Source organism: Rissa tridactyla, chromosome 15, assembly GCF_028500815.1.
Source record: "Rissa tridactyla isolate bRisTri1 chromosome 15, bRisTri1.patW.cur.20221130, whole genome shotgun sequence".
Lineage (NCBI taxonomy): Eukaryota > Metazoa > Chordata > Aves > Charadriiformes > Laridae > Rissa > Rissa tridactyla.
This window is the reverse complement of record NC_071480.1, coordinates 7,747,103-7,771,842: the sequence shown is the minus strand read 5'-3', so window position 1 is coordinate 7,771,842 and position 24,740 is coordinate 7,747,103. Positions and strand designations below refer to the sequence as shown.

The following is a 24,740-nucleotide window of genomic DNA, read 5'->3' as shown; positions in this document are numbered from 1 at the left end:
AATTCAGGTGGCTTTCTGGAGCAGAGGAGCAGTCACAAGTAGAGGAGGGGTCCTTGGACCGAATTCTACATACTTGCCTGGACCTCACAGGCCTGATGTTCTGCTTTGTGCCATTGTACTCAGCCGGATTATTTCTATACTTGGTATTTAGATATGCCAATTGCTTGTCTGGGCTGGGTGGTGTCTGTCGCCTTATTGCATACAACAGATCGGGTTGGCCTGAGAGATGCCCAGCAAATCCCTAGCTTACTGCAGCTCTTCATTTTCTGTTGACAAGAAACATGCCAGTTTTTGGGTCCCTGCTCACCACCCACACAAGCTTTTGTGGTTTTGGCTTCAATCGTTACCCATATAAAGGGACCTAGAATGCCCTGAGCACTAATGAGGATGGATCCTCTCAGTTTCAAAAAGCAGAGAGGGATTCAGAAGAGCACAGACTAAGGTGAGATTGCTTCAAACACAGCAACTTCTGTAGGTGTTGTGAAAGCCTGAGTGAGCCTAGAAGGAACAGCAAGGGAATACAGTTACTCCAGTCCTGATGATACAAGTGTTGAAATAGTTTCTTTCCCCGAGGAACCTAAAAGAGACGGCAAGGCCAGCCTCCCCATCAGAAGTGGTTGAACTGAAAACTTAATGGAATAGCTTCTATTCTGTAACATTATCCCTCTGGTTTCAAAGTGATTTGCTTGGCTTGTGAAAAACAACTTTCCTTTTACACACACAGAGTCTCACACACTAGTCTCCTCCTTCTCCCCTCCCAGCTCGCTCCAGCACCATCCCTCTGGTCTTCTTCAGTTAGGAAAGCAACGGGGAGTCAGTTTTATTGCAGCTAATAGCAGCGCAAGGCTCTGTAATGAGCGTATCCACCTAAACTGTCACGATGAAGTTTGGACCAGAGGGCAGTCTTGTTCATAGTCTCATTTTAGGTACGGCAATCTCCTAATGGAGCTTACAATACAGATCTAGTCAGGATCCAGGAAACAAAGCCCTCTTCTGTACACCACAACCTGCAGCCTTCCCCAGTCAGGCGAAGTAGTGGGCATTTACAAGCACTGGAACAGGTCCACGAGTGGCTAAAGCCATGGAGAGGAAAAATGTCTGAGCAACAGCTGAACTAGGTCTTTCTGACTAGCCTCAAAGCCTTTGATTAGATTAGCCACACCTTTGCAGGAAAATCAGCTGTTAATCATTTACTGCAGTACAAACAGGCAACTTCCATACTAACTCTACAACTCTCCAGGTACAGCGAGGGGGTCTCTTGTCACAGGCCAAGGCCTCAGTGGGCACAGAGGCGGCACCAGAAGAAACGCCTACTACAAACACAACAGCTTCAGGTATTTATAAAATTGCATATAGCTCTCCTGTTTCAGAAGATTAACTGTGGTTAGCAAAAGAGACAGGAACTTTCTAGGGTGTACAGTCACGCAAGGTTTCTGTCTTTGGGTCTACAGAACTAGTATCTAGGCTGCCTCCTTTTTAAAGGCAACGGAAGCTATCCAGAACAGCTTTCATGTCCTGTATGCCTCCTGGGTAGACACTGGGCATGGTGATCTCCCGTAATTGCAGAAAACAAAGCATGAACTGAATATATTTGGCTGCTGAGAAAGAAACAAAAAATTTAGCAAACTCAAGTGTGAGTTTGTGTTCCTAGTCAAGTGTGACTTGCTGGAGATGAAACACGCTTTATACAACTAATCCCATTCCTTACAATATTAAGGATACAGACATAAGGGGCAGCAAGTCAAACAAATTTTCAAAAATAATGAAGACAACTTCCTGCATTACATCTGCACAGTCGTATTTGAGAGAGAGCGTGAGAAATAATCCATCCTTTCCCTTGAGAAGCAAGGAAGCTTTAGTAAAGCCACAAGATGCTCGCAAAGAGATACTGAATGTTCTTTAGAAAGCTGATAGCCAAGTCATTATGCAAAGTATCAGTAAAAGAGCAAGTGTGTAGAACCCACTGAGATGCCAGTTTAAATAATTGCTGGACCTAAGTACTTCATGGGAGGAAAACTTACGCTTCTATTGCAGAGTAACAGAAAGTGTTACTAAAGCAAACTCTGTTAACTGCAGACCTTTTTTACAAAACTAGACTATTCTAAGCCCTATGGGAGCAACAGGTTGTACATGGAGATCTTTGCTTATTGTTGATGGGGTTTTTTGTTTGTTTTAAAGGAAGCGTTCATTTAATCTCCAGTGTGTGTCAGAGTTTAAGTGCCCAGTTCCTTTTTGGGGATCTTTCCAATGATATCGAGCAAGTTCTCTCACTGAATACTTACCTTTCATGTATAGGCTGTAGAGTTAACAGAGATGAAGGGTTCATACTGAACATGCTGGGAGAGACACTATATTATATTATTAAAAATACTGATAAACTATAGTGAAAATAAATCTCAACTGCCAAAATCTTGTAAAGCCAGAAGCTTTCCGCTTTACATCTCTCTAGATCTGATTGTGAAACTGGCCTCAGCTATCTTTCTTCTGGTTTATGCTCCCATTTTTGTGAAGGGTGATGCTCTCTTTTGGAAGAGGGATGCCTGCAGGCACAGACAGCATGCATGCCTATACTGGTTTTGGGATTGTGGCTCAGACCATAGAGAGGATCCACCAACATCTGATATTGTTCTTGTCTACCTCCAGCATATTGGAAGCCAGCATGTCATCAGTGCAAGAGGCATCCTCAGTTCTGGAAGACCTAAAGAGACTAATTACAACAAGTGACTGGGCTCTTGGAGGGCTAGTGGTGATTGGCATCTTCTGTCTTGTTTTTGTTGCTCTCCTTTTATTTGCTGCCATCTTTGGGTGCTGCACATCTCCAAGGCACAGATAGAGTGGTGCATAAACAACGAAGCTGAGATGCAGTACCTGGAGCCCTACAGCAAGAATCAGCCCAGCCACAACCTGATTTTGTTGTTCATAGAAAGCTTTCTCATCTTCTCTCGCTGGGTGCGGTTATTTCTTCCCATGCAACTTTCCTGCATCAAGAGCAATGCACCAACTGCACCGCAATGCAATGCAGCAAGTTGTTCTGCAAGTCCACAGCAAACTCAATACATAAGGCTATCTGAATTCAGGAACTGCATCACTAGCCAAATACCAAAGTCAACTCATCTCTGCCTGGTTTTCATCTTTCAAGCAAAACCACTGGTTAGAGGTGGCAAATGGTCAACCACCACCTAAAACTGATCAAAATGTCTTCTGCTGCTGCAGTTACATGTTTTGGGGTTTTTTTTTTTTCCATCTTGCAAATGGGCAACAGGAAATTCTTGATCAGCAGAAATCTTTGTCTAAACCCACTCTCTAAAAGCAGCTTATACCATACTCAGACAGTAGCCTAAATATACTATGCAAAAACTTGGTTGCCAAGTCTGTCTTTATTAAGAACCTTGTTCTTATTTAGAACCTTGCAGGGTCAGATTTTCAGGTTTATTTTCACTGTTGGGATAGTGACTCTGGGATGCAGCTGAGATGTTATACACTAGGAAGAACATACCAAGCTGGGGGAGGGAAGAAAAACTATGGGAGACGTGACTTCTAATTAGGTCAGTGATATTCCCTTACAGAAATCTCTCTTTTATGTACACAGTGAAATCCTACTTCCATTACTGTTCATCTGAGCAAAGGAGAAGGTTTTCTCTCTGTCCTCGCTCAGTCATTGCCTCACTGCTACAGTGCAACGCTAGAGAAGGCCCTCACTTCAGGTAGCAGTCAGGCTTTTTACAGCATGCATGAAGTGGGAGATGCTGCAAGATGGTTACGTAGAGGTTAACTCATACCCTCACTGAGACACCACCTGTGGCTGCTTCTGGCTTGTGCAAGCTTAGTTCAGCGATCCCAGTCCAGTTCTTATGGCACTAGTGTCCATTCCAAGAAATAACTGTCATGACTAAGTATACTGATAACCAGCTTAGGTTATAGATATCAAGACAAGGATTCCTGAGGTTAGCATCTAACCAGGTAGATACAGCTGCCCTCATTATACAAAACCCAGACACAAACAGCCATCTGGCCACTCTTGCTGTGAGCTGGTCAGAAGGAGCAGAGCTGCTTAGCCAAGTGGATCAAATTCCTATAGCAAGAGGCCTCCTAGTAGCTACTTCCCAGAATCACCTTGACTTTGGGCGAAGAAATGCTCCTTCAAGTGCCCCAGGACTCAGTGCTGTGCCGTACTTCAGTACAAGCAAGACTTTCCCAGAGCAACCCCATAAAACCAGGATTTGTTTACTAAATGTGGTCACAAGGAGAGAACATGCTCACCAAGGCATCAGAAAAGAAGCATGTGTTACATTCACACTGAAAAAGTTGCCTTAGATGCAGGTGTGAAGAATGAAACATAATGCAGACTTGAAAGGAAGAAACATGTTGACCATCAGTTAGTGAACACATACTGCTCTCTTACTGGCAAAATTATAGCTTTGATGTCTTATCCAGCATAGAATAGCAGTTAGTACAATTACATCTTACAAGTCATGAACTAAACCTGAACAATGCATGTTGCGGTTGCTATTCTGCATTTAGACTGAGCATGTCCATAATTTGAGCCTGTTTCTGAAACATTCTAAGCACCATCAGCTCCTCCTAAGGTCCATGACAATCATGGATACCTAGTACTTTGCAGAGTGGAGCCCTTGAGATTTAGGGAAACATTAAATCTAAGTGCTTCCATCCCATGCTGATTAGGCTGGCCGTTTGTCTCCTTAGAAGAGAGATGATGTAGTGAAGGTGGAAAGAATCATGAAAAAGCAAATGCTACTAAGTCAACCCATCATCAAAGACAGAACGCAGTAAAATTCATAGCTAGAGGAGTTACGCTTTAACATCACATGTCACTCGGCAGGCTCCAAGACCAACAAACATCTCACTTAACTCAGAGGTGGGAGTGAGAGAGAGATGTCGCAGGGACACCTTCCTCAGTCCAGACAACAAAACATCAGACAATTCATTCAGTATTTTCTTTTTCCTGGACATGCAAGAACTCAGCCATAACAGTGCCTCAGAAGGGGTAGTGTATGCTTTCCCCGACATTAAACAGTGTTTGAAAGAAGTGCACTCACCCCAGCTCTTCGCAGAAGTTCACAATGGCATCAAAAGCTGTCATCACAGCTTTGTCAGATTCTTTTAAGGTGCCTTTTTTTTCCTGAAAGTAGATGGGGACAATAACTATAGTTTTCAATTTAAATATAAACAGATAAAGTAATTCTTGCAATGGCCAAATCCAACCCTTCTGATCAATATGGCAAACAGCTACACACACCACCCTGTCTCTGCTCCACACTTCTGCTCACCCACGCCTCTCTATTTTAGAGTTGGAGCTGGGTCTAGCAGCCCTTTCCCTTCCTGCTTCACTCCCTTCTGCTGTCCCTTGAAACAGGTCCACAGACAGCTCTAGACCCAAAAAACCTCATTTCATCTTTGCATACTCAGAGGTCACCGCAGGCAAGAGGCAAACCAGATCAGAGCAAAGGCAGCATATCTAGGCAGGTGGATACTATTCTGTAGATCTTACTTGGATGTTAGAGAGCTCCTTCTTAATCAGGAAGCTGACTTGATCCCGGTCATTCCTTGAGTAATAGAGGCGGCAGCAGGATGGCTTCCCATCTCTACCAGCTCTGCCAGATTCTTGGTAATATCCAGCCATTGACTTAGCAATATTCCAATGGGCAACGAATCTGCATGTGATAAGACAACAGGAAACATAAGGCTGCAGGTTTCTTAGATCACTGCGTAGATGATTGTGTCATTTGTGGACATCAACAATAAAAAATAGGGCAGCAAAAGCATAAAAGACAAAGGATTTAGCAGAGCAAGGGACTTTTCACAGAGAAATTTAAGTCCTCTTAACACATGAGACGCAAGGAAAGCAGCAGAGCTATAAGAAAACAAATGCACTTGAATATCCCAAATAGCTGAATGGGCACACGAGTATCCCAAATGTGCATACAATTGCACAGCTATGAAGAGTGAGAATAAGGGCATTGACTTAAGGAGTTTGGGAGATTTTACCATAAAATACAGCCTTAATAAAAAAGTCCTATTTATTTTGTGGAACACAATTTGAACATTACAGAACAGAATTTGAAATATTCAATTTTAAAAAGACACTTTTTTTGCCAACAAAGTCTGCATCAGAAATTCTGTGTCACCAAGCTCACTTGTAGACGAGGGCATCCTTCCCAGACAGCAAATGTGACTATGAATCATTACTAAACTGTATGTAATCTCTGAAGGAAGGTTTTCAACACACCACTGCAAGACTGCTTTAAGCCTGCTTGTACCTGAATATTCAGCAATTCAGCTTATCCCTGTGTTGGGAGGATTTTACAGTACAGTAACGCTGACAATGTTTTAAATACCACTCTGCCTCAAACCCAGCATGTCCCAGAGGCAGGTATGATGCATATGGGTGTGGCAAAATATTAAATGACCAAAGCAAGAAAACATATTTCTTCAAACGCAAACACTACAGGAACAGGCCAAGCAGGAAGCATCAGAGACCTACACATTTATTCCCCATCAGGAAACTTAGTGAAGAAATTGATAAATAATCTCAAGCAAAACTGAACGGGCAGGAAAGAGAGAGGCACAGATTCCATTAGAAAAAGAGACAACACCTCTGTTTTCCCTTTTGTCCAGAAGAGTCACCTCTAGAAGTTGTTAGACCTGATCTTACTTGATAACATACACATGAATACTCAGAACTCTGCCAGCATAGAAGCCAAGGTTAAGTAGCAGTACCTTGTTGCCTGAGCTTCGGTACAATGTCCTTTAAACTATTAAAAAAATCCTGTAAAGAGTCATTTTAACTTCATTCCTTGGAAACTAACCAGAATTCACGCATGTTTCAACTACATTTCACTATCAATCAGACCTATGCATTCCAGTTACTCGCCTTTTTTTAGTGACCACTGTACTGACCAGGGCAGCGTGGTTTCAATGAGTCATTGATTCCTCCTGCCACCCTAGGAGACTTCTCATTTCTCTGTTGGGTAACGTGCATCAAGCAGTGAAATACTCTGCCATTGCTATGGGATACAGATATCTGTCAGCACAGTGACACAGACAGAAGGACAGCACAGTTGTGAACTGATGTGATTGTCTCAATGATGTGCTGCCGCTCTCCCGCGGCGTTCAGAGCAATTGCTTTATGTGGATTTGAGAGTAAAGATCAGGTCTGTGTAGGGTGTTGTGTGAGCTGCACCCGAGTTATCCCTCTACTAAGTGATCACAGCTCACAATACTAACTCAGCACGGCTATATTGTGGTGCAGGAATTCTAGCAACACAGAGCAAGTATGGTGACAGTTAAAAGTCACAGAGAAACAGCAATTGAAAACATGTGCAAAGTTTCTGTCCGTGGACTAGAACTGTATTTTTTATATGGCTATTGCCATTTGTGAACTGCTATTTTTTTCCCCATTGCATTGCAAAAGGAGAGCTCTCAAAAAAACTGGCTCTGACTATTTTAGTAGAGGGTGTATGAATTATTTTAGGTGCAGATTTTCTTCCCGCTGCTTTTTTAACAGCAACTATTGGACTGAGAGAAATGAAAGGGACAGCTGTGATTGCATCAAGATGGCTCATTTTGAAATCCTGGAGGGTGTGGCAAAAAACAAGCGTTCCTTCAATTTTCTTGGTTTTGAAGATCAATGGCAAAGAGGAGCTCTGGTGCCTTGCTTTTAATTTCTTTACAAAATCCTTCCAGGTTTGGTTTTGCTGCTTCTAAGATAAAGAACCTCCAGCTCTTTTTTGGGGTTTTTAGCAAGTATTCATCAGGCATTTGTGTCAGATGTATCAGGTAACAGAAAGACTGAGGCTTTCCCTTCTCGCTGCTCAGGTTTCAGTCTCTGGTGGTGCACAACATTCAGCCTCACACACCTGACATTTGCTTTGTCTACTCCCATTCCAAAACTGATGGTTGCAACAATAACAGGAATCTTCTCCTCCATCCATTCATTCTGGACTGAAGTCCTGTCAGCTGCCTTGAGTCCTGGGAAGGGAAAAAGAAGGAAGGAAACAACAAAAAAAAAAGAAAAGAAACAAGAGGATTTTCTTCCTCCTCCATTCCCCCATGGCAAGCCAACCCCCTCACTAAAACTGACTGATGTACACACTCCTCTCTGCCCGTGTTTGAACTGGCCTGCGATCAAGCTGAAGTCAGCAGCAGCTGTTTCTATTCCAAAGAGAAAAATTCAGATCCCTCCGGGGATAAAAGCAGTTGTTATATTTAGGCCATGCAAGATCCAACAAAACCAACAGTTCTGGAGTGAAGGGTTCTGCCATTCTGTTGGAGGCCCTGCACTTATCTCACAGACCTGACATGTGATGCAGACCATGCTTAGAAACCTATTTTCTAGGTAGCCCCAACCCAGGCCTTAAAGGTGGTACAGCTCAGTTCTACCAGCTACTGAGAGATGCAGATGCAGCTTCCAATACCTGCGTGATACGCCTTGGCTTTCACTCCTCGGTAGCTCAATTCAATAGCCAGCTGGTCACACACATCCCTCATCCTGCAGTACACGATGCCACAACCAGAGTACACCTGGGCAAACAGGAGAGAAAGTCCGTGACACTGTCTGAAGCCAATCAACAAAGCTGCAGTCGTTAGTATGGCAGAGACAGGAGGGATGCCTAAAGCTCATCTCTTCTACAACTGAAAGATACTGTTGCAGCACAAAGGTAAATCAGACATAAAAAGAGTTTCCTTACAGGGCCTAACATCGACAAAATATGCTCTCCCAATCCTCTCCCAGTGGGCACAAGGCAAGAAACAGTCTCCCTCCGCCTTACAAATAAACTCAGGTGCAGAGGCTACAACTGAGTTGCTGAGAGTTATTTTGGGAATTAGTGCTAGAGCAGGAAATCCAATTCAGCACTTCGAATGCTTCTGTTCACCCTTGCCACACTAGAGGAGCGGAACACCATCAAAAATACAAAGAGCACCTGGGACATGACAAACCAAGACGGAAACGCTAGTCGCATATTCATAATCCATTTTCTTTTAGACCAACCCCATTCTGAGGGTATCCCTGAAAGGAACGCAGCCTTCACATTCTACTTATTTTAGAGGAACTAAAAAATACACGTGAGCACTTTTAAAGGAACTAAAAAAATATTTGTGAGGACTTTCCGTCCAGGGACCTTCCCTGCCACAGGCCTGTTGGGGCCATACCAACCACTGGAAGGTCAGTGGCCATTCAGGTAGATTTTGTTCAGTTTAGCCTTCTTCCCCAAATGTAAAACCTACCCCAGTGCTGTTCTTCACTTCAAGCGCCTTCAGACAGAAATCCTTCAAGTTGGCATATGGATCAGTCAAGAGCTCTTTGAACTGCACATCATAGAACAAGTTAGATCTGAAGCAAGGAGTCTTAAATGTGGAAAGTGGCTGCTTTAGCTTAAGCGCTGCCTCAATGTCCTCCTGGACCTGCTTGGTGGCAGTGGCAGTCAAGGCAACACATGGTGTATTGGGTATGCGAGTGCGCAAGGTGCCCAGCCGTAGGTAGTCAGGTCGGAAATCGTGTCCCCACTGAGAGACGCAGTGCGCTTCATCGATTATCAGGTAGGACAAGAGGTTTCGGGACACCAGAGAATTCAGCGTAGGTTGGAAGGAAGAGGCAGCTGCCATCTCTGGGGTGATGTACAGGAGCTTTACTTGGGGCTTCTCACTTGCTAAGTCAGCCAGGATGGTCTTCTTTTCCTGGGCAGAAAGCTTGGAGTTCAGAGAGCAGGCTTTGATCTTCAGAGCCAGCAAGTGATCCACTTGGTCCTACAGCAAATATAAAATTAAAATTAAATTAAAAGCAAATGGATATAAAGATTCATCATCACCAAGAAAGACTACTAGGGAGATCCAGGTGAGGCCCCAGCTTCCACCTCCAGGACTGAGTCTCAGGACAACATACACCTACACTCCGGGTATTTATAACTTCAACTCTAGGTACCTTTATCTTCAACTGTGAGCATATCTGTCCAGCTGTAACATCCAACTGCATTTTTGTGCATCCGTTCACTTTAAGACAGTCTTTTTGCTGCTAGGGAACACCAGCAGGATCCATGCAAAATAACTCATCATAGCCACAGTGAGCTGAAACAAGCCACCAACGCGTCTCAGGATTTACACTATCAAGTTGTCACAGACAGAAAATGAATACCACCACCCTTCAATAACAGAGGAGTTTCATTCCAAAATAGCTGAAGGATGTTTTAAACACAGCTGAGATAGGACAAAATACAAGAATCATGCAAATCACCACTGCAACAGAACAAAGTCTGGATGAGAATCATGCCATGAAAACTGAGAAAAAAAAACCATGGCATCACAGCCAGATACATCCAGATGAACCCTGCGCAAAAAAAACCACTTCCCTATCCTTACACTGGGCTGCTCACTTGCACTTGACTAGCACATAACATTTCAGAAGATATCAATAGTCCTGAAAAATGGATCTTATATTTCACTCCATAACCGTTTTCAGTGACTGATTTAATATCCACTGTTCTCCATTCATAAAGTCAGCTCTCAGCCTTCCCTGTAATAAACCACCCAGACTAAGCTCTTGAAGTTTGGCTACACTGAAATACATCACGATCATTTCAGGCACAGCCACCCCATCTCAGGGCTTGATGAGAACACCTCAGAAGGTTCACTCCAGCTCTCTTCCCTAAGACTTATTGAGCCCATGTCAATCTGTTTGTCGCTCTGACACATTCTGCTTCATCTGCAAATTTTACCGATGGTATTCTTTTTTAACCTTCATTTCACTGATAAAATATTGCCTCTGCTGGAGCTTAATCAGAAATCCTCGCACGTGAAACCAATTCACTATTTATGGCACCTTTCTGAGATATATCACCAAGCCTGCTCTTAATTCTAAATGTGTATTTCATTGAGACTGTAAAGGAGTTTTTTAAAAAAAATACACAAAAACCGAAACTCAAAACAGCAGCCTACACCACCAGATATTGTGCAATGCTAATCAGATACTTTACAGAAGCCTAAGCAATGCTACAGCTGCTCGTACAGGGAAGTGTTTCTCCCAACAGGTGTTGAAACAGTAGAAAAGGCAAAATACAGAACAAAAAGGTGTCACGGATGAAAGTGCTCAAGGAGCAGCTCTGCTAAACCAGCTTCTTCCTGTGACAGAAAGACTGACTGCAACAAAAAGACATTTTGATGCAGAACAAATTATGCCTTCAACGGCAACTAGGCAACTCCAATTCCTGGAGTTACTACTCTATAAGTAAAATAGCAGTTTTCTTTGGGGCAAAGATCCAGTTTGGTCCATTTGAGGTACTCTGCTGCTTCTGTATAGCACACCGGAGGTAAAAGACAACTGGAGAAAATGGAGAAAGGCTCAGTTACAAAAACCACTTGGTTATTATTAAAGAAAAACCTCCTTTTAGAAAACTGCATGGTATTATACCAGAGTTACTCTGCTCTGCAGCTAAGTTGCAGTCTCTTCACCTATCATCAGGTTAAGAAAAACACACCAAGACATCAAGATGAGAACAGCAGAGATCCGCGGACAGAAAGACAAGAAGCAGTTGTGCCTTCAGCGTCTCCCAACCCCCTTCACTGACTGCTTTTCCACAGCTAACAGGAGACCGTTACCTGAATCAGTGCAATCAGAGGTGAAATGACAATGGTGATGCCCACTGCCAGAACTGCAGGAAGCTGGTAGCACAAGGATTTCCCTGCTCCTGTGGGCATGCATACAAAGACATCCTTCTCGCCTGCAAAGACAACAGAAGAAAGCTCAAGGCTACTGAGTGGTGGAGAGTTCCCAGGGCCCTGTCTGGAGCGGTGGGCACAATGGCTTGTAATCTGTGACAAACAGCATATGTGTGCACGTACTGTGTGGCATACCAACAAAAGACACTTCATTTTAGGTTCTAAAAGCACAGCAATACTTTGCGTGCCTGCAATGGTTTCCTTCAAAGAATCTCTGATTGCTTTGTAAACATTTAGAAACAGCCTTACAAAAGTACCAAAAAATACACAGAAACCAAGATAAAGAGATGTTAAACAAGTTATTCATGCTAATTCTCTTGCAGACAAGCTGCTTGCTTTCATCTTACAAACCTCCAGTAACCAAATTACCAGCCCCATGAGAGATCTTTTACCACATCCTCTTAAAGCTTATCCCAAAAAGGTACCACATAAGAAATAAGGGTTGGAAATCTCAACCACATAGATAGTATCACGCAGTCAATAACTTTACTGTGCTAAGCAGTGTCCACTCCAAGTCAGGGAGATCCCAGTGCATGTAACATTAATAGGCAGAGTCACCCTGCTGACAGAACACCGCTTTTGGACAGTCTGTTGTCAATAGCACGTCTGCACAGCTGCTGGTGATAGCTAAAAATGGTAACTATGTCCTGAGTGCTGAGTTTGACGCTGTTCTGCTTTGCATTGTGAGACCTGCCAGGGGAGCTGGCGGTTGGCACCTTGCGTATGTGATCTGCCTGTCCAACCAACAGCGGTATGATGGTGGATATGTTAACACCATTCTGATAGCGGCCACATGATTCAGAGAACAGATATAAATTATGCCAGGAAATCAAGTCTTCTACTGGTATCATCTCTGTCTAACATCATCTACAACAAGGACTCTGAAAATGTATAAATGTCAACGGTTTTGATCTCATATGACCATAAACTTCCTGGCAGATGCCTCCAGTGGAGATACCAGCAAGACTGTACTTTGTTTCCTATTTTCTGGTTGATGCAATAGTGGGGTTACAAAACAAACGCAAAGGAGAAGAGTCAGGGCAAAGCCGTGCTCAGAAACCTTGTGTGCAGCACATTCTTACGCTCCTGTGCCACTGGAATGACCTCAGAGCAGAGGAGGCCTAGGAAGGCTTGGAGGGACGGGTGGTCCTGCCCAGTCCAGGTGATGCATCTCCTCAAAACAGGCGTGATACCAACTCCTGAAGTACCACCTCATGGGAAGACGGAAAACCAGACATGTTTCACATCTCTCTGACGCTGAGCCTCACCTCTTGCCACAGTCATGGTGGCACTTTCCTGTAGGGAGGTCTTGAAGGACTCAAACCCGAAGACTTTCCGCAGTGTTCTCCGGACCCTGCCTTCCAGGCCTGGGGGAGCCTCGCCACTCATCTTAGAGAAGCTGTGAACAGGGACAGGAACCGATACTACAGCCCAACCGCCACCCTCCTGTGGCGCCATCTCATTGCCACCTACACGACCTCCCCCGTGGTTGCCCTGCCAGGGTCCCCCTTTTTTTAGGACACACACCCCCTCCCCCAAGGATGCTATCTAGGCCCCCTCACCGGAGGGCACCCCAGTATCGTTTATTCTAGGACAGACCCCCACTGAGGCCTCACCCATGGGGCACAGGCCGGGCACAGCTGAGGGGGCCATAGCGGCGAGGGGGCCTCGCTGCCCCCCCGCACCCCGGGGGATGAGGCGGGGTGTATCTCACCCCCTCCCCAGGCTGTATCCCCCCGCCACCCCACGTCCCATCCCGTCCCACCCGCCACAGCCGTACCCCTCCTCGCCCCGACCCCCCCTCACTCTTGATCAGGGTCCGGCAGGTGCTGTCGCGGCGCCGCGCGATGACGTCAGAAGCAGGTCTTAAAGGACCAGCCCCCACTTCTATAAACAGACAGCGCACCTTTTATCTCTCCTCTCCCTCCCCATAGAAGCCTGGCTCCGCCTCGCTGGTTTTCTCCCCTCGCCGGAGCAGTCCCGGTTTGACGGGAGCCCGCTTAAGGCGAAAGGAGGAGGGCGGTGTTGCTATGGCGACTGCGCTGCCAGCGTCATCTCCGCGCGCCGGAAGTCCGCCGCGGCGGAGGCGGAAGATGGCGGCGGCGAAGCGGAGCGTTCTCTCCTCTTTGGCGGTTTACGCCGAGGATTCGGACCCGGAGTCGGACAGCGAGGCCGGGACGGCGGGAAGCGATGGGGGAGCGGCTACGGGTGAGGGGATCGGGGAAGACGGCGGGGAGGGGAAGGCCAGGCCCCCCGCTCTGGGAGGGGAAGGCCCCGCTCGATGCCGCCTCCCCTTTCCTCATGGTTTTCTTTTCCCCTTCCTCTTCAGGCGAGAAAGGAGGCCTGGTCTCGGTTGGTTACGGGGATGACGACTTCACCCGCGTGGATGGGGATGAGGAAGGGTATGAAGAGGAGGATGATGAGAACAGCAGGCAGTCAGTAAGTACCTCTCTGCTCCAAGAGCTTGTCCTGGTCCCTTTCACGCATTGCAGAGGCTTTTCTCTCTCCAAAGAAAGCCCCTGAGTGGCAGCCCATACTGGAACCCAGAATATCTGACTCCTGGTGTGGATCTCAGCATTTTCCAAATACTTTTATTCACTTTGTTTTCAAGTAGAAAGCATTCACCTCGAAACCTATCGGCAGCTTGGTGCAGCTCCTGTTGCTTGTTACTAACTGTGTTGATGCCATTTCACTCTTAATGGGAAAAAGGCTGGTACAGGTCAACAGCCATGCTAAAGGAAAATTATTCTTTAAGCATAGTTGACGTATATGAAAACCTTGTAAGAGCAACACACTGTTGCGTGGTCAGCTGGAGGATTAAAAAGAATAAAGGTCTGTGATGTTTTAAATTATTGTTTTGTGTATAACTCAACACGTTCACTACATGAGGTTACCTTGATATAGTGGCGTCCTGTCTAGACGTGAGTGGCTTTTGCTTGTCGTAGGTGCATGGCACGCGTGTAACATCACCTAAATACCAAGATAACTCATGCATCGTGAGACAGGGCACGTAGCTCCCTACCTGTGAGTGCAGCTATAACACACAAAAGGATATATAGTTCTGACATGTGTCTGTAGGAGCAAAACAGGTTGGGGCGAGAAGGAAGGTTCTTGTCTCCTTTCTTTCTCATCAACCTTTTGCTTACCACCACATTGAGAATGTGTTATCTTGTCCCTGTTCCAGTTCTTTCCTCTATTGTGTAGCCAAAAAACCAGAGCTATGTTACTGTAACCTTTCCTCATTGAAATCTACTCTGTGTGCATTAGATCAGTCTCATGAGATGCTCACTGTTTCCTGCCATCTGTTTTCCTAAGTAGCAGGCAACAAATTCGTCAGTCTGTTGTTCTTGCTTTTGGTTTTCTTCTGTTGCTAACTGAAGAAGGTGCAAGCAATAGCCTTCAGTGTCTGCCCCTGGTATCTGGTGTAATGAAGCTTCTTTAGTGATTCTTCTCTTTATATCCAAAACTTCTAGACCCTCTTTCAATGAGATCTCTTTAGTTTAATGAAAGTAGTAGGTGTGATACAGATGGTTCTTGGGACCAGCTGCGTTTAGTTACATTGACAAATAGGCATGTAAATGGAGTAGCCTTTTTTGCATACACAACCTTCAGTGCAGGTTATGGCTGTCCATCATCTGGGAGGTACAACTGCTGTTTAAATAATGGCAATTGATCAAGTCACTCTGGTGCCAGCCAGTAGATCTTGTGGTTACTGCCCAGATGCGTGCAGGTTACACAGGGTGCCTTCTCTCCAGTGCTGTTGCAGGAGAGCTATGCTTGGTTTTTTTGCATTAAATATTCTTTGGCCAGAATTGAGAGCTTCCTTGATATTACTTGTTGTAGTAGCTTGTATTAGTTATGAGCTGGTTTTAGAAAGCAGTGTGAGTTGGACTAAGGTTGTCCTGGGCTTTTATTTAAAAAAACTCTATGCTTATATTATCTACCTTAACAGTAACTGAAAAGCCTCTGTTTTTTCCAAAGACAGTTCTCAGTAATTCTTTGTTTGTTCTTTGTTTATTGATGTTGTTTCAGTGATGTCCCCTGCTAGGTTAGGAGGTTTTGGGAGCTGTTTCAGTTGCCTGTCTATAACACGAACAATTCAACCCATTGTTGCGTTGTTGAAAGTGACTTTTATCTTTACAGTATAGGTGGGACTGGGAGGGGAGAGGAATCTCACTTGTGATAAACACCAAGTTACTTGGTACTATGGTTCTTTTCTAGTTGTGAACTTACTGTTGTTAAACTTTGACAGTTAAGACTGAATTATTGGCATAAGTGAATCTTTCAGAAAGGTAAGCTGGAGAGTATCTGAAGTGAAGGAGTTTGATGTCTCACTTCTGTGGGATAGGCATGTTAATTCAGGCAATTAAAACTTACTGACATTATTGTGCGGTCAATCTCTAGGCTGCCTTGCCAGAACTTGCTTGTGTGCTAATACTCTGAGGTGGGCATTTCGTTGTAAATTCTTCCTTTCAGTTGCACGTAATCATCTCACTTTTTTGTCTTTCTTTTTGAAGCTGAAACACCAAGTTCTTGTTTTGGGGCCAAAGTTGAAATTTGTGTTGGAGTTTGGAGGAAAAACCATTCTGCTGAGTTGTGTGAGCATGAAAAACACTTTCTGCTCCTCAAACTTGTTTTGAACACAGAGTATGTATTCATGTCTAGAAACATAGGTAACTCTCCGATCCCAATGAAGTTGCCCATAGCGAAGTGGAATAGTGCACTTACCTATCAGTTGGGACCAAAGCTGGAGCTTGCTTCTCTTATGGTGTAGGATTTTACAAGAGGCAAAGTTCAGCATTTTAAGCTCTCACAGGCCAGAGATTTGCCTATTTCTTTCATTTATTTCTGGGTAGAAATAAGAACTGAATGGAGTCTGTTACCTAAACCAGGGAAATGTGTCAGTGGTTCCCCTCTGTGCAAGTTCGCGTCATCTGCAAACGAGACTATGAGAGCATTACACAAATAGGAAAGTTGCAATGTCTCCTGGCATCACCGGATCCTTGGAACTTGGTGCTATGCCAGACCCTCACCAAGCCTGCATGTTTGGATGGCAGGCCAGCTGTGTGTCCTCTGTGTATTGCCGATGTTTGCTTGGGAGTATAACGGGTCTTGCAAATGCTGCTTTTTCTGTGAGTACTGCTTAAATGAGGGCAAATGCAAAAAGCCCACCTGCCACCTGGAAGAGACAGAATTACCAAATGACAAATGCTTTTTTCCCCCCAGTTCTGTTGCTTCTTATTGTCTAGTTCTGAGCACTCAGGAGCTGCATGAGTTTTGCGGGGGATGTCTGCTACTGAGTGATGCTTTTGCCTAAAAATAAGCAAAGCCAACCAACCACTCCTTTCCGTGACTGTAGGACTTGTTTTGTGGTCATGAGTGGGTGGGGCAAAAGTGCCTTCTCTGGAAAGGGTCTTGGACTACTGCTGGGCTGCTGAATGCAAGCCCTTTGCTGTAAGTGCAGTTACTTGCCAAGCCTGCTCTTTAAGCTTAATCCTGTAAATTCTTGTCTTGTAGGAAGATGACGATTCAGAGACTGAAAAACCTGAGGCTGGTGACCTAAAGGTATTTGAAAGTGTGGTATGATGGTGGTGGGGGGGGAAGTTCAGTACAAGAGGAATAAGTCTTAACAGCATGGCTTGGTGTGTGTTTGTGACCTTCCGTAGCTAGTTTCATACTTTCCTTTTTGTAGCTGTAACATGTTTTTTTGACTTCAGTTCTGGCTTTGGCCAAAGGTAGTTAACCAGTTAGGCTATGGGCTGAGTAACAATCAAGATGTGCGTTCGTGAATTTATCCATCTTATGCATTAGATTTGAGGTAGGTTTTCCGACAGCATCTCACCTATTTTGCAGTGATCTGGGAGTGTGGTATTCAGTATGAATTCTCTTATGGCCAGCGTTCGTTGGAATACTTTCTTTGTTTAGAACAACTTAACGAATAAATGATACTATGCTCCTAGATGTCCTGAAATGTGTCAAAATTGATTCAGTTGTCTCCAGCTCTTTCTGTCCCTCTGAATGAAGCAGTTTTGTCAAAGTTGTACTTAAAATTTAAAAAGTGAAATAATATCCCCAGATGACAGCTATCATAAATAGTTGAAGTCATCTTTATCTTTGGATTACATCTTGTTTCTGATGAACAGTAGGTGTTTTAACAGCACACAGAAACATACATCAGGCTAAAATCTGGAAGGCAGACAAAAGACCGAATCCGTTTGAAACTTCATAGAGAATTGTGCTCAAATTTTTATGCAATTCAATATCCCATGCAGTATAAGCAGTCTTGTGGGATACCAAGTGAATGACAGTTGCAAGGGCCTTTATTTTATCCAGTAGCTTCCTCAAGGATGCAGACAGTCTCTAAGCTCTGTTGAGGAAACCAAAGGACTGTGCTACAAACTGAAATTCTGTAGAGCATCTGAATTAGTGTAGGGCATTGATAGGACAAGATGAAGGCAAATGAATGTGTTTACCTATTCTGCTTAAATTAGTTTTATAGCAGCACCTTCTTCCAGTTTCCGCAATATTTTAATGGATTTATAGTGATACACAGTTGAAAATCTTGGCAGCTGTATAGCAGCTGGTAAAGTCTCTTGCATCAGTGTGTGAAATATCATTAATGCCTTTGGCATACAGGTAGGAGGCACTTGGGAGTGGAATGTGTTGCCTCCTTTCTTTGTTGCAATAAAAATAAGTTACACTTTTTTTTTGGAAGAGAGGAAAAGGTAATCTCTCACTTTTATTCTTTTTCTACTTCTAGATTTTTGCTGTTGTGGCTGCTAAGCAGGCTAGCAAGATATTGTAAAAACTGCTGGATTCAAGTGTGTACTGTGAAAGAAGAATAGATGGGGTTTCCTTAAAAGAGAATTCTGGTGTACATCACCAGGGCCCTGTTGCAGCTACGTGGATTTCTGTCTCCACTAAAAGGGCTCTAGGACGTCAGGGGAATGGAGAAAAGATTTGGCAAAGAGAGAAAGAACAAAATCGGGTTATAGTATCTCTTGTCTGAGAAATGATACATTACTGAAATCTTACCACTTAATTGTGTGGCTACTGTTTTAATATGTTGCTGACATTTCATTTCGCGTTGGCTTCCGTAAAAAGCTTCTTGATTTCAGTGGATTCTGTGTGCTACTGTCTAGATGCATTTTTGCCCTTCTGAAGAAGAGCTACACACTGCCACGGAGCAGTGTTTCAGCTTCAGTGTGGAAGCAAAGAAACAGTGAATGTATTAAAAGCATTTGGTACCTTGAGTACACTTTGCAGTAGGAACTCTGCAAGAACTGAAAATGTAAATTAAAGTTAAACTTTACATTTTGTTATTTTTTTTTAATTGCTGCCATCCTAACATGGCACGTAAGTGAAAAAGGGAGTTGCCTTCTCTGGCCTTTTGGGTTTTTTTTCAATTCTAGCTGAATAGCCAGCTGGCACATGGGGGAGAGGTAAGAGCACACCTTTGCTACGCAGCATACTGTGAGGCGGCCCAGTGCTGTGCTGGTAATGGGGCAGGCGTGTTGCTGTACAGCATTCTGTGGGGCACTGGTGGAGTTCCGCTAGCCATGCTGTTAAGAAATTCACTGGGGACTGGGGGGAGATGGACCATCATTGTAAAAGTCGTTAGAAGTAGTTCCACTTGGAGCAGTTGCAAGTCTTTCCTATCTCCCTTTTCCACCAAGTGGCAGTGTTCTCCTCGTTCCTGCTCATGGCTTTGAGCTTGCAATATCTATGACAAACAACTAGTGAGTAAGAGTAGTAGTTACTGTAAATCCAAAGTGCGGCAAAAAGTGAGGTATTTGATTATAACTTGCTAATGCTTTTCAATAACTTTACTTTGTTTTGTCCCATCTGAGTGCTGTAGTTGTTCTTGCTGTATCAATTTCATTGTAAGACATCACAGACCTGGAAACATGTTTAGAAAGATATCATGGGCTCTTTATATATGGCTTGGGCTTTTCCAGGGTCTGAATCTGACTGTGCACAGAAGGTAAATCCTTTAAAATGCATGAATGAGGTAAAACCATTGCAATTCATCAGTTATTCAGGGCTTGAAAAGACTGTGATTATACATTCAGCATTCTTTTAGTGTTTGCCTCTTTGTACATATAGTGAATGAACTACTTTGGGATTATGTCTTGAATAATTGACGAGGACACTTGAGCCAGTTTGTGTGGAGAAGGAGTTCCCTTGTTGCTGGTGCGTCCTGTGATTTGGCCTCATTCTGCACCAGCCCAGACACAAAACCTCCATAAGGTTCAGTTGGTGTCAGTTGTGGGCATAGGCTGAGGAGAGTGAAAGTGGGGAATGATGAGAAAATCTTCTGGTAAAGTGATGGTGGGGAGAGTGGAATTTGGAGCCTGCCTCAAACAGCCCCAACAGGGAGATGTTTTCCTACCTCACCCTATGTTGTTTATATTTGTCTCAGTTTTTTGTCTTGATTCCAGGTAGTATATACCCTTGTTGATCTTGGTCAGTCATCTGAAAGTGTTCTTCTAGAGCAGACTTCTGGCCTGTAGGATTTTCTGTTACCGAGCACCTGTGAACGAGTCTCAAACACTGTGTGCTTGCAGCAGAAAGCAGAATCCTCCTCTTTAAGTAGCAAAGTCAGATACCTTTCATCCTGTAACTGCATTTTGAAGCACTTCAGGGACTCATGGAAAATAGGAGATTCAAATCTAGGTAAAAATAATTGTTCTTTCAAATTTTGCTCTGGGAGGATGTGCTCAGGCTCTGGAGCAGGACATATTTGTTAGAGACTGAAATCACTTCAGGGGTCCCAGGTTTTAAGTGAGCAGTCGCCAATTGTAAACAAGCAACTGTCTTTAAAAGCACTTCAGAAACAAAGCCTTCTACTTAGAAGGGAAAAGAAGTGGTCAACAGAAGCTGTTGGCAGAGGTGTGGTGTTAAAGATGGAATCCCACAGCCCGGACAGGTTATGTCTTTTCCTCAGATAACGGAGCTGTGGATATAAAACAAAGGGTGTTGTGGAAATGGGTGTGAAATTTGGTGTTCTGCTGGTATTGGTTTGGAGTGACGAGGGTTAACGGGCTGTGCAGTGAGTGCAAGTCGCTTGGGCTCTTGCCAGCAGCTGGCTGTGGTTACAGCCTTGGTGCAGTAACAAGATCCAAGCCTTCAGAGCTCACTAAATGGACCAGCTCTGCTGGAAGAAGGAAAATGAACCTGAAATGAAATATCGACCTTGTGGTCCAGGTCTCACCTGAGGGGTTCTGTACTTCACGTTGTAGGGCTGGATGAATAACAGGTTGCAAGCGCTTATCAAGGACAGAGCCCAGCCCTGCAGCTTGGCTCACTGGAGTTTTCGCAGGGGGAAATCATTAACTCTCGAGCCTTGATTGTGGTGTCAGGACTAGCTGGTGTAGGAAAGTGGATAAACATTGCCACTCCCTTGGCAAGTGAATGCCTGATGCATGGTAACAGTTTTCTCAAAGCAGGTGGCTACTTTCATGTGTTCCTTTTCCGGTTTTGTTTTAAGGGTCCCCTCTGCATCCGTGTGGCATTGTATGGAGAGGCAGCCAAACTGGGATCTAGCAGAAGGGTGTCAAATTTTCGGAGGAGTACTGTGTTTCTGAGCATGTCTAAGTACCACCTCTTGATAATCATCAGCTCTTTATTATGTTTAGCTTTTATCGATCCAGCATACCTGTAAAGTAATGTTACTGTATTATGATGTGTAGGTGTGTGCTAATACTTAGAGGCTTTTGATTTTCAGTGCTGTTTTTTATCTTGCCTGCCCATTAACCTGTTTGTTTAAATGCCAAAATTATCTTGATTTAAAGTAAAAGTGGTAAGTGCTCAGAACAAGTAAAGGTGTGTGTGTGTGCAGTAATCCCTGTAATTAATTCTTATTTTGATAAGGCATATTAATTTTTCTGAATTCAAGACACATTCATTAAGCCAGCTTCTCAAAAGATGCCTGAACCTACTCAGTAACTTTCACCTCAAGTATAACTGTTCTGCTCTGAAGAAGGAGAAAAATTGTGTGTGGGAAAAGTTGTATCATTAAAGCACTGCTGTTCAGTTTAGGTGTTCCACAGCAAACTGTATAAAAGGAGCTGACATTAATCAGCTTTAGAAAAGAATTTGAATCTTTTATTTTGGCGGTGGCAAATTATGAATGTTGTTTCGGAAGTACGAGCCCTTGATGCTTTCAATTGTTGAAAGGTAGTCTTAAAATTGCTACTTAAATATGTTAGAAGTCATATAACTGAAGAAAATGTATTAAAACTGCTGTTTTACCCAAAACCAGTGCACTCTGCGGTGGCTGGAGTAGCTGTGTATTAGTCCTCTTGCAGTGGCTGTATCTGGTAGGGTATGACTGGTTTGTAAGTGTTGTAGGAAGGTGCTCCCAATGTCTCATCAGAAGCAAAAAAAAAAATAAAAAATAATCATTATGGTTTGGGGTTGGTTTTTTTTTTTCTGTCCCTCCTCCCTGGCTTTTTGATGCTATCTGGGTTAGTATTGGCTTCTGATGGCAAAAGAGCAGCTGTATTTTAAAAACGACCTTGTGTTATGCATGACTGTCCTGCGTACACTTTTGTAAACACTTTCAAACTGTGAAGTGTGCAATTTCCAGGGCTAGGGTTAAGGTTAGGTCTCTAGTTGTTTGTTTCCCACTCATGCCTTTGCCTGCGAGCACCGCCTGAAGGTGCCAGTGATAAGCACTGCAGTCTCGGATTCTTCTTTTTCTGTATTCTAGCTTACTTTTAATAGAATTGTGTAAAATGCTGTCTGCGCTTCCGACTCGACGTAGTTTTCCCTCTGTTTAGGTTTGGCATGCTGTTTTCCAGGACTCTGTCAAGGGAACCAGGAATTTGGCAGTTCAGCAGTCAGCATTCCGTGAGCCTTTAGGGGGAGCAGAGTTAACTCGGCTTCTAATGCTGTCCTCTGCACTATTACAGTGAGGGCTCAGACATGAAAACAGTTAATACCTGGTTCCCATTTTTTAACTAGGTGGTTGACCTTAGTTGTTGCCGGAGAATATCAGCGGCAGTTAAACAGTTTTGCATGCAGGAAACAATAGTATTCAGCATCTGTGATTATTCTGTCCCTTGCCCCACATATTTCTGTGTCTCCAGCTCTGGCTGCCTGAGAGGGAGATAGATCACGGCATTGTTGGGCTCTGAAGCTGGCTTACCTACTTTAGAGCTGCTGGCTGCGATCCAGCTCTTGAGCTGTTTGGAAGATGAGACATGTCCATGGACATGCTTGTTCCTTCCTCCCCGCCAGGCATACATGCTGCGGCAGACTCTTCACTCCCTGCAGTACTAAATACCACGGATTATTGCCACAGGTGTGGCTCGCCTTTCTCCGAAGGAAGAGCCAGCCTTTTTCTGTTTGTCTTTAAACTTGAAGAAAAGTCCTTTCTGGAGCTGCTTCCCCTTGCATATTTCACCTGATAAAGGTCTAAGTTCTTCAAGTCCAGTTCTGTTGTTGCAATTATTTCTGTCTGCTGTACTGAAATAGGCTGGTCTGAATTTGCATGTTGGTGCTTGTCAGTGAGAGTCTGAGCAGTCAGCACAGATGGAGGATTGCCTCAAATACCAACAAATATCTGAAAATAGCTTCTTCCAGCTTCCCCATTCTGAGCACACACAGAAGGACCAAAATCTGCAAAAACTCTGTGGGATCCATCCATGGAGGAGCACATATCCCAGTGAGGATACTTGCTTTTACGCCCTGCCTCTACTCCAAACTATGAAGAATTTTCAGTACTAGGGAAGAAATCTTTTGCAAGAAGTTAAGTTTGTCAGTTCTCATGAACCTTTCCTTTGCTGCTGTGAGGCTTAAGATTTCTCACAGCCCAGCTTCACCTTCTACTTCATCGTGCACCACAACAATCTGTAAAAAAATAAAATCATCGAAGTAGCTTGACACCTCAAGCCCTGTCACATGCTGCTGATATTTCACCTGTGAGTTCCTGTTTCCCTGTAGGAAGCAAAAGTGACTTGAAAGTGGAATTTATGGGCTCTGCAGACCATGATGGCTTCAGGTGGAGACTGCTGGGAGCTGTGCTGCTGGCTGCGCTCAAGGTGTGGAAGCTGTTAACTGCTGGTGTGCTCCCATGGGCTGTGCAGTCTTCCATGCAAGCTGTTTTGCACATTTACACCACTGCGCCCTGGTTGGTGTCTGCGCTGTGGAGAGGTTGTTACTCTGTGGTCTTGTAAAGCATGTGCACGGGGTGATCTGCAAATGTTAAACTTGGAGGTCCCCTAGTAGCACAGGTGAAGACGGAAAGAGAAAGCAGCCAACCGAAGCGGGTAGCTTTGGGACCAGGGTGCCGTCGTCGTATGGCAGACGTTATTAACTGTACCTCCACTTGGAAAGTGAGAGTTCTGGCACACAGTTCCTTGGCTGGAAACTACTTCTAACAATAATCTTTGTCAAATATTGAGATAGCATATGTTGGGTGAACGGAATCAAGTTTCAAAGAAGCTATTTAAAGGCTTTTATGCTATGAATGCTTCCCTTCTAAAGCATTTTCTCACTGAAATGTTTTGCCAGATCTTGGTTGGGGTTTTTCAGTGTTTTTTCAATGACATTGAAAGTGAAGGTGGATTTTTAGACTTAAGTTGGCTTAAAAAGTGAAAGACAGTGTCATCTACCCATGTTCTTTGCTTTATAAGATGCTTAAGGAATGTCTCGGGAGTTGACTCTTTCCTGACTTGTTCTTCCTTCCCTTTTTGTCTGTGACAATAGTATCTCAAAATAGGTAGGTTTGTACAGACCGTATGTAAGTGTCACTGAAGGTTGGATGCATCATTTTTTTTCTATACATGGCTTATTTCTGAGCTGTTGTGCTTCTCTTAGTACCTAGATCATGGTCCCTACAGTTTTTTCTTAGTTAAATTTCTTATCCTGTGCTGGGCACTTTGCCTGGAGCTAGGTATCAGAGCTGGCAAACAGGATATGGCTGTAGGAAATGGGGTTGTTTCAGGCTTTCTCTTGGGATTCTCCTCTCTCACAATACAACAAAAAAGGGGGGGAGGAGGAGT

The 24,740-nt window shown here is 44.1% G+C and overlaps 2 protein-coding genes across 10 annotated transcripts in view; one reads left to right on the top strand and one right to left on the bottom strand.

The window, feature by feature from the left end:
* The window catches only part of RECQL5 (RecQ like helicase 5), a 39,894-nt gene extending 26,125 nt beyond the window's left edge, over window positions 1-13,769 (bottom strand). For 5 of the 7 annotated variants that reach the window (XR_008469380.1, XR_008469381.1, XM_054221372.1 and 2 more), the window contains exons 1-8: window positions 13,637-13,769; window positions 12,999-13,129; window positions 11,611-11,732; window positions 9,247-9,765; window positions 8,436-8,541; window positions 7,878-7,989; window positions 5,510-5,672; window positions 5,058-5,140 (exon numbers count right to left, since the gene is read on the bottom strand). Coding sequence is in view for 5 of the 7 variants with exons in the window: in XM_054221372.1 (XP_054077347.1) it covers window positions 5,058-5,140; window positions 5,510-5,672; window positions 7,878-7,989; window positions 8,436-8,541; window positions 9,247-9,765; window positions 11,611-11,732; window positions 12,999-13,129; window positions 13,637-13,662 (1,262 nt within the window). In the remaining 2 variants the exon portion in view is untranslated. Of the gene's footprint in view, window positions 1-5,057; window positions 5,141-5,509; window positions 5,673-7,877; window positions 7,990-8,435; window positions 8,542-9,246; window positions 9,766-11,610; window positions 11,733-12,790; window positions 12,971-12,998; window positions 13,130-13,536 lie in introns of those variants that run through there. The other 2 variants (XM_054221373.1, XM_054221374.1) reach the window with 2 other exon arrangements.
* A 12-nt stretch (window positions 13,770-13,781) lies between these two features.
* SAP30BP (SAP30 binding protein) overlaps window positions 13,782-24,740 on the top strand; it is a 30,502-nt gene continuing 19,543 nt past the window's right edge. For 2 of the 3 annotated variants that reach the window (XM_054221380.1, XM_054221377.1), the window contains exons 1-3: window positions 13,782-13,938; window positions 14,060-14,169; window positions 17,248-17,295. In XM_054221380.1, the coding sequence (XP_054077355.1) occupies window positions 13,824-13,938; window positions 14,060-14,169; window positions 17,248-17,295 (273 nt within the window). In that variant the 5' untranslated portion in view covers window positions 13,782-13,823. The remainder of the gene's footprint in view (window positions 13,939-14,059; window positions 14,170-17,247; window positions 17,296-24,740) is intronic. The other variant, XM_054221379.1, reaches the window with a different exon arrangement.